The sequence below is a fragment of the Engraulis encrasicolus genome, chromosome 2 (genome assembly GCF_034702125.1).
Source record: "Engraulis encrasicolus isolate BLACKSEA-1 chromosome 2, IST_EnEncr_1.0, whole genome shotgun sequence".
Taxonomy (NCBI): Eukaryota; Metazoa; Chordata; class Actinopteri; order Clupeiformes; family Engraulidae; genus Engraulis; species Engraulis encrasicolus.
In genome coordinates this window covers 13280008-13290007 of record NC_085858.1, presented here as the reverse complement: position 1 = coordinate 13290007, position 10000 = coordinate 13280008, and the positions used below count along the sequence as shown (strand labels likewise).

The following is a 10000-nucleotide window of genomic DNA, read 5'->3' as shown; positions in this document are numbered from 1 at the left end:
GCGGTTGTTTATTTGTGTTTCCATAAATGTGAGTTTGTAATATGGATTTTGTGGGGGCCAGTATGTAATCATGTGTGAGGGGAGAGTGTGCGTGTGTGGGTGTGTGTGCGTGTGCGTGCGTGCGTGCGTGCGTGCGTGCATGCATGCGTGCGTGCGTGCGTGCGCGTGTTTGTGGGTGTGTGTTTGTGTGTGCTTGCCTGTGAGACTGTGTGACTGCGTGTGTGCACATGGGTGCCTGCATGTGTCTTGTGTGCATAACTCTTCAGAGATTTACATTCCTCAGTGTCGCCTGAAACTCCTCACAGAATAGAGGTATTTACAAAGGCAGAGGTGGGTGGTGATGATGATGATGATGATGATGATGATGATGATGATGATGATGATGATGATGATGATGATGATGATGATGATGATGATGATGATGATGATGATGATGATGGAGGTGGGGGTGATATGGAGTGGGTAAAGCTTGAATGACATACAGCTGCTGAAGACAAACAGCTGCTCATCAACATTTTAGATGCATTTAGTGCTCTAGGGGGCACATGTGGAAATCAAATCACATTATAGACACACATGCACAGTCTGCCCACCCACATTTAGTCCATCCAACAGCATTCAAACAAACATACAGCATAAGCATAAAGATATGCATGGGTATGCACGCATGCACGCGCGCACACACACACACACACACACACACACACACACACACACACACACACACACACACACACACACACACACACACACACACACACACACACACACACACACACACACACACACACACACACAAATAATTAAGTACAAACAAGTAATTGATCTGTTGCCATTACTCATGTCTGAGACTGTTGCCACCGGCATGAAGAAATAGGCGGAGATTTGGTTTAAGGGGCAGAGCGCTGTCAGTAGTAACCGGAGTGAAGATTAATTAGTTTTATTCACCACAAAATAGAAATTGCCACAAGCTAAAAGTTTTAGTTTGGTTTTACTTTGTACACAAATATACATAAAGAGGAGGGCACCATGACTTTGTCAATCTCAGCAATTTATTCACGGTTTTTCACCCCCAGGTGAAGAAGGCAATTTTTTTAATCATTAAACATAAACATAAGGTGTTACTTCATGACAATTTAAGTATTGTCCTCTCTAAATCTACAACTCACTGCAGGACTGGGACCTGCACAGTAGATATCCTTTAACAAGGATCAAAGGGTTATCTATGGTGTGGAGTATGTACCTGAATCAGGAGCAGTGCTGGACTGGTAATCTGGCATACAGGGCATTTTCCCGGTGGGGCACCAGTCTTCACAGCTGAAACTGTTGGTGTTGTTTTCCTGGGGATTGGCCCACAACTTAGAGCCACAATTTGCCCGTCGTCAATATAGACAGTGATTTCAGCCTGTCAAGATGTAGTATGAAAGGGGCCTGTGTTTGTGTTAGGGGCCGGCCTATGCCAAAAATGCCCGTCAAGAGTATTATATTTCTCATCCAACTGCAGTATGGCCAAAGGGGAGCAGAGTCATTGACCAGCCATGAAAAGCTGTTTTAACACACCGGCTTCGGTCAAGCTTGAAAGTTTATATTGTAACCTCTTGTCGCTAAGTGCCCAGTAAAAAAAGCGAAGGTACTATGAAAGTGCTTTACAGCATTATGCAGACAGAGATGTCTAGTATTGTACTAATAGAATACTAATACTAATAGACATAATAGAAAACAAATAGAATATCAGAAGATACAGATGTACTGTATGTGTCACAATAACAAGGCTGCCTGTAAAAGGCACTACTGCATCCACAATCCCAATATTGTAAGTCAATAAAATTGCTACAGCCACACATATTGTTGTGGTGGGTGGTGAAAGGATCCTTTGTTGGGTGGAGAAAGGATCCTTTATTGGGTGGTGGTGGTCTAAAGCTGAAAACCTTGTGATCTGCTGTAATTGTTAATGATCAGAACGTCAAAATTGAACATCAATAGCTACTAATGAGATTGATCCTTGGAGCTGCCCCTGACCCTACACAAAGACACCTAACCCTGAGTTTAACTCTGCCTTTGGTTAGATCATGCGGGGTCATTCTAGTTAGGAGCATGGCTAAATACGTATTATGTAAAAAATCATAGTAATGGTGGAAATGACTTTGAAGTTGACAATGTTGTTATCACTTGGTCTTTTAGTTAGATCACTTAGATCATTCTTGTTTGGAGCTGGGGCAAGTGCCTTGTGTTATGTAATGCATGCATTAGGTTGGCTTTGAAGATGACAATGTTGTTGCCCTTTAGTTAGATCACTTGAGGTCATTCCGGTTAGCCACATGACTAAATGGCTTGTTACGTGTATGTCATGTATTAGTTCTCATGGTGATGAGGACAGCTTTGTAGATGAGGATGCGGATGCTGTCGGAAAGCAGGCTCACAATAAAGAAATGCAAAGTCCACAGCACTGCTGGACTTTAGGACCACATCACTCCTATGAATGTACTAAAAAGGCAATGCTTCAACCTGTTGGGTCCTCCTCTGGCTTTTCTTTTATTGTGGATTTCATTTCATTGGTCCTGCACATGGCCAGCCCTGTGTACTGCACCCACATGTACTCCTCTGAGCAGGGGCGCTGATAAAAATTTTGGGCCCCATGAAAGATTCAAATTTTGAGCCCCCATAATGACAAATTATGTTATCAGCATCCTTCCAGGGCCCTGTCAGAGCTGTCAGGCCCTTAGAATCTGTAACACCTTACCCCCCCTCGCGGCACCCATGCCTCTGAGTGTGTTGGTCAGTCTCACCTTCCACATGCTGGGCTCCTTGCCGTACACCACCGCCATGTTGGTCACCTTGTTCCTCTGGATGCTCCTCCTCTCAGTCTCATTCAGCTCCTCCGCCACAAAGCCCATGAAGGAGTTGTCTGGCGTGTGCGCTATGAATAGATATACACGATACATATGTATAAATAAACTGGCAGACAGGTAGGCAAACAGACAGTGTCTGGGTCAGCATCAGTAGGCACATTTACACAATGCACATAAAATCACGTTGATGTGATCAGGTTTTTGGTGTTATCTGATCATTCAAGTGTTCATGTAATCGAAGTAATTCGATTTTCATTATCGGCTCACAGCATTTATTTGGAGCACTGCCAAATATATTGGGTTTGTTGATAAAGGGTGATATCCACTAATGGCACTTGAACAGGCAAGTAAATACAACCACTAAATCTATTATTTTCAATTGATCAATTATGATATGGTAACAGTAATTATGTGTAGTGAATGGTTTGAAATATGTGCGCCTATGTGTTTTTTTCAGGTTTCCTGAAAGCCGTGCTCATGACGTCATTGATCCACGACAGTGCTGCCATTGATACGGTAAAGTAAATGCAGATACAAAATATGTTATATGTTTAATTTATTAATTATGATTTGGTAGCAGTAATGACATGCAGTCAATGGAGTTTCCTGCTCATGAGGTCATTGATCCACGACAGTGCTGCCATTCATTTATTTAGCTTGCCGGCTTAGTTAGACTTGCAAAAAGTGTTGTATGTGTGTTTTGTATTGTGTTATAATATTGTGAAATGCTGACATTAATGTCATGGGGGAACATCAACTTCAACAGAAGAGTGACAATGTTAGTGTCAACATTACAGTATCAGTGCTAATGTCAATTGAGCAGCACGCCAATTTCAATGTCATTGTCAACAGTCTTTCTTGTCACCGTTGTCAGTGTCAGTGCAGCCAAATGATGCCTCTTGAGGGACAGATGGATCAATCCAGTTTGGGGAACTTGTGACCCATCACGATTACACACACACTTCATCTGCTGTGTGCCATTGGCATGGCCGGCCTTCATCTGCAAGTGACTTCTAAATGAGTCAGGCTCTCACGGTGCCAGTGGGATTTCACGTCACGACTTTTGTTTATCAGCCATCTCCTCCTCAAGCTGAGCCAGACAAACACCTCATCAGCAAGTTATTTTCTGTCATTAACTGAGACAAAGAACCACAGAGGGGGCAGAGAGATTACAGAGAGACAAAGGGACTTCATGAAATAGATGGATAGTTAGAATTAGAGGTCAAAGACTGAAAATCTCCTCCTTAGATTTGAATGACTGCAGATACATTTCTGTAAATTCTGAGAGGGTCTTCACCCAGATGGTGATAATTGAAGACATAACAAAACATTCCCTCCATCATTTTAAGATGCATGGGGTGTTATTGTGTGAGGTAGAGAAGCACTTTGGAGGGAATACTGGGGCTAGTATACTGAAGGAGCTCAATGTACTGCTGACATCTTCTTGACGGTCGCTATCCGTTGTTCTGAATCTCTCCATAGTTTGGGAGTACAAGGGAAGTTTTGCAAAAGGTCAACGGCTTATTTGACTTAAAGACAATGAAATATGGAGCAGAAGGTGTGAGTTCTTCTTAACCATCCTTATGGACGGCGAGACCACATTTCTGTTTTCAGTTTTAGTCCTGTGTCTGTTTCAATGTACGGTTGCAGACTACCACTTTTGTTATTGTGTTTAACATTCTTGTTGAGTATTACTGTACGAGCTCACGCTCACGCTCACGCTCACGCACACACACACACACACACACACACACACACACACACACACACACACACACACACACACACACACACACACACACACACTATTACACATCTGCAGAGCTAAGATCACTTGGCTTGGCCAACTTACGGAACATGGTCATGTACTGGCGGCAGTTGAGGTTCCAGTAGCCCCAGTTGGAGCGGTAGTTGTGCTGGGTGGCATATAGATCATGGTTGTAGGCTGGCTCCGTGCCAAACGTGTCAATCACCCGCATATGACACCTGAAAGAAAGAGAGAGAGAGAGAGAGAGAGAGAGAGAGAGAGAGAGAGAGAGAGAGATAGAGGGAGAGGGAGGGAGAGGTAGGGAGAGAGAAAGGAAGGAAGGAAAGAAAGAATGAAAGAAAAAAAGAAAGAAAGAAAGAAAGAAAGAAAGAAAGAAAGAAAGAATGAAAGAATGAAAGAAAGACAGACATGTTGGATTTGAGGTGTCCACTTGGTAGAGTGGCACTAATGGTCCCTTGTGCTGATATCATCTGGCTGCTGTGTCTGCTGTGTGTTGTGATGGAGTTGAGGTTTAAACAGTTTGCTCTGAGCTGACACCAGAATTCATTATTGTACTGCACAGCTATTGCACTCACACCTACTGTATCAGGACTACTTGGCACTTCTTTTCTTTTCAGCCCTCCTTCACACTCCTACACACACACACATTCTGTACCCCCCTGTCACAAGCGCACACACACATCACATCACATCACATCCCCACCACACAAGTACAATACAATACAATACAATACAATACAATACAATATCTTTTATTTGTCATTGTGACAAGCACAACAAAATTGTGCATTCCTTGTTGAAGCAAAAATAAATAAAATAAAAATAAAATTAAAAATGGAATAAAAAGAATGGTACGTATATAAAAACTATGCTTTTGAAGCAAAATTCAGTTCTGTGATGTGCACATACACGTATGCAAACAAACTCAAGGAATTAGCTATGCATTGTATGCATCAGTTTTATTGTAAAGTCTTGGGGAAAGAGAAGATGTGTTAATAGACCGCTGGAATTTAGAGGAATAAAGCACAGAGAGATTCTCTCTCTCTCTCTCTCTCTCTCTCTCTCTCTCTCTCTCTCTCTCTCTCTCTCTCTCTCTCTCTCTCTCTCTCTCTCTCTCTCTCTCTCTCTCATATCTGCCCAGGGCAGTAGACATGTAACTCCATGTATCTATCCAGATATCTATTCCCTTCTATTTCCATCCCTCTATCTTTATCTATTTTTCCGCTCATGCGCTTTCTCAGTCTCTTTTGCCTAAAAAGCTTTCACAAAACTTTCACACAAAGCTTTCAGATAAAAGCCTGAAGTTCTAAAATGAGATAGCAAACAAACACAAAAAAACTGACAGTAAAGTGCAGTGATACCAGCTAGACAAGACGGCTCCACAGACCATCATCAGATGGATTTTTGCCATAATGGTGCACTTTGAAATATTTTTTTTCCAACAACAACAGCCAGATCCTCCATACAAATGCAAAACATTGCATAATACCTCCATGCTCCTAAAGCAGATAAAAAGCTTTTCAGTAGCTTTGAATTTTTTGTACTGTAGGTCCAAGTTCTGTTTTTTTTCAATCAATCTCAAGGTCTGACCATGAAAAAAGGCTGCAGCATAGAAGACTGTGTTGCTATGGGCCTCATGTTCAGAGCTCAGCAGTTGTTTCGAGGTCCTGCAGACTCTCAGAGATGACCCCAGAGTGCATACAGGGGCTGACAACGCAACAGAGAACTGGACTCTGACAACACAGAGGCTGAAATACATCTTCAATACAAAAGAAAAAACCAAGACGGGTTCAGAAATACAGAATAAGATAGTGAGGGGCTATATATTTATGCACATACACATTTAAATATGTATTTCTATACATATTTTGAATACATATTTATGCACATGTTCCTAATGTATACCTTATGTGTACAATGTACAGTTATTTTCCTCTGTGTGTATGCATATTTAGATAGATAGATAGACACACATTGTAGATGTGTGTGTGTGTGTGTGTGTGTGAGAGAGAGAGAGAGAGAGAGAGAGAGAGAGAGAGAGAGAGAGAGAGAGAGAGAGAGAGAGAGACAGAGAGAGAGAGAGAGAGACAGAGACAGAGAGAGAGAGAGAGAGAGAGAGAGAGAGAATGTGCGGCAGTGCTCCATAGAAAAGTGAATAAGAAGGCGGGACCCCGCAACACCACACCTCCACTGCTGATAAGAAATTAGCCCACCAGGCTGGCCAGCTGCTCAGCCAAAGGAATCCATAGCCGCGGAGACTAATCAACTCTCTTCCCACACGTAGACATACGGCTGCAGCCTATTCATGATCATCTCTTCTGTACCATTAACCACAACAAATGATCCCTAATTGCCATGGAAATAATTACGCTAAATTATACAGTATGTAGCTTAGTGTATGGACTATGAACTGACCGTTAAAATGGGTTGAGGGAAATGGTCATTATGAAATAAAAAAGAAGACAGAGGCTGGGATAAGATGTAAATGACAGTGTGTTGACGCATGACCCCATATGTCAAAAGCACTCAAAGGGGATGATAGGTTAGTTCAGTATGTTCAGTATAGAGCTCTTCAGCGTTGACGTCAACTTGTATGCGGCGTTTGGACTACCGGTTCCATGGCGATTTTTTACATTGCAAAACGCCATAGAGATTCAGGTTTGGCAAAAATATAAGTTGCACGGCAACAACGAACATTAGCGTGTCCCCGCATCCCTTTCTCATTAGTGGAACGGATCGTATCATCATGTTGGTGTATTCACATGTTAAATCATGACGATTATAATTCAATATTGCTAACCCCTTTCTGATCATTAAAACTTCCGAACTACATACTTTCCTTTGGTTGCCATGGTTACAACCCTCCGCACGTACATGCCGTTAGATACAGGCGCCGCTTCTGTAGTCGCCAAAAGCTTCCGGGTTTAGCATATGGACGCAACATCGTATTTATGTCGAAGTTTGACACAAAATGATCAACCATGTCATACCTACAGCCTATTTTTAACACCCTCGACAGTTTGCGGGGGTTCGCTAAGCGCGTGCTTGCACTCGGAGCTTATTTGAAATTTACCCCTATTCATTCCCAATGGAGGCCGGAAGCCGATAGGAACCAGGACGTCCTTAAATGCTAACATGAAAGACTACAATCTACTACATGCTTCCGCTTCCGCTGAAGAACTCTATTTAGAGATGTTCCGTACGGAAACTCCTCCCACTTTGTCGCTAAGCAAACAACCATAAGCAAACCAAGGGAGGCGGGTCAACCATGCCGTTTGGGAAATGTTAATTGTTATGCTCTTGGTCAGACCAAGTCTCGAAGAGATTTGAACGTCGATGATGATCAGGCTACTCATATGGTACTCTGAGGGGCTGGTGAGATGTTCAGGATCAGCGCTGGTGATGGGTCGCCCGTCCAATGCCAAGCACTAACTGATTTTTCAGAGATGGCCTTAACCTGCCCTCCGTCAAATGCAGGACAAAGCTTTCAACCAATCAGCACTCATTCCAGTATGTACAGTATGAGTAGTGAGAAAAATTGAAATTCTGGAGGTTCTTGGAGCTTGATCACTCATGTCATCAACTGTGTCCCTGTGTCCCTAGGGGGACAACTGAAAAGGTAGAGATATCCTGATTTTCCAATCTGACATGACTGCAACTTTTTTGTGCAGTGCCACAGGAAGTATGGGTGAGTCCAGGATAAGAGATGGATAAAGTTGGGGGAGGGATCATTGGCGGCACTCGGGTTTGGGAGAACAATGCTGAGTCATGAGCTACCCACACACCCTCAAGGGAGACGGAGAAACAGAGAGAGAGAAAAAGGAAAAATGTATGTGTGAATAGACAAATGACTTCAAGCTACTCCATAACAACTGATGGATGCACCCTTGCACATGTACGCACACACATAAAGAAACACATGCATTGTGAAAACATCTAATATGCCTTGAAATTAATAAATACTGAAGCGAAAACTGGCACATTGTTCTGTTTTGTATGTGACAGAGAACGACGGACAAAGAAAGAAATAGGTGTCAGTGTGTGTGTGTGTGTGTGTGTGTGTGTGTGTGTGTGTGTGTGTGTGTGTGTGTGTGTGTGTGTGTGTGTGTGTGTGTGTGTGTGTGTGTGTGTGTGTGTGTGTGTGTGTGTGTGTGTGTGTGTTATGCAGTGTACTAACCTGTATTTCTTGAGTGAGAGGCCCATGAGCTTCTTGATCTGCTGCAGGCCGTGGTAGTCGGTGTAGACCAGGTCAAAGGGGAACGCACCAGTCAGAGGACAGCTGCCTCTCCCAGGAGGAACCCCCAGAAACCTACAACAAACACACGCACACGCACACGCATGCGCACAAACGCACACACACACACACACACACACACACACACACACACACACAGACCACATATTTTATTGGCCAAGCATAATGCTGGAATATAAATGGAACTCTGTTCTCGTATTGATGTCTCTCGGGTAATGTAGGCAATATTGAGCATAATGCACACTATACAGTATCAATAGGGACTGAATGCAATGTACAGTGCATACAATCCTACAATATCACTTACAGGCAGAAACCAATGTGTCCTGTACAATAGGCGAACAGACCCGTATGCCAATGATGAGAATCCCTGGCAATAGCCACAGTAAGTATGACAGTGTAGCCATGATAAATGTAGCAATAACAAGCACCTCAAGTATGCAAAAAACCTAATACAATTCCACATCCTGATCAAGCATGCGTGCAGGAGCCAAATGTGTGTAATTGTCCCACAGCATGTTCTGTGTCTGTGTGTGATCACAGCTAAAGCTCTTATTTGTGACCAGCAGTGACAGTGAAATGCTCAAAAGAGGAATCCTTCATCAGCTTTCTCAGCATGGCAGCAGCCAGAGCAGCAGCCATCAGGGCAGGGGAGCTCAGGAGGAGATCTGGGAGGAGATCTGGGAGGAGACGGCTTCATTGGAGCTCTGGAGGAGATCTGGGAGGAGATGGCTTCATTGGAGCTCAGGAGGAGATCTGGGAGGAGATGGCTTCATTGTTTGGGGACGTACAGTTACACTCAGCTCTGCTCTGCTCAGCACCAGCTCAGCAGCACTCAGGAGAGACAGGGGACTCATGTGGAGAACTGAGACACTAGAGAGGGGCACAGAGGCGGAGAGGAGAGGAGAGAGATGTGGATTCAGAAGGAGAGAGAGGGGACCCAGAAAAAGAGAGAGAAAGATACAGAACAATATAAAAAGATGAATGTATAAAGAGTGAGACGTGAAACCAGAGGATGACAGAGAGGAGTGTGCAAGAGAGGGAGAAAGAGAAAGAACGAAAACAGAAAAGAAAACAGAGAAAGAGAAGTAAAAAGAAAGAGAAGGAGAAAGAAAGAGAGACAAGAGA

At 43.3% G+C, this 10000-nt stretch overlaps 1 protein-coding gene across 1 annotated transcript in view; it reads right to left on the bottom strand.

The window, feature by feature from the left end:
• LOC134468661 (alpha-1,6-mannosylglycoprotein 6-beta-N-acetylglucosaminyltransferase B) overlaps nt 1-10000 on the bottom strand; it is an 89226-nt gene that overhangs the window by 28935 nt on the left and 50291 nt on the right. Inside the window, exons 8-10 of the mRNA XM_063222558.1 lie at nt 8795-8926; nt 4702-4835; nt 2787-2917 (exon numbers count right to left, since the gene is read on the bottom strand). Of these exons, the coding sequence (XP_063078628.1) occupies nt 2787-2917; nt 4702-4835; nt 8795-8926 (397 nt within the window). The remainder of the gene's footprint in view (nt 1-2786; nt 2918-4701; nt 4836-8794; nt 8927-10000) is intronic.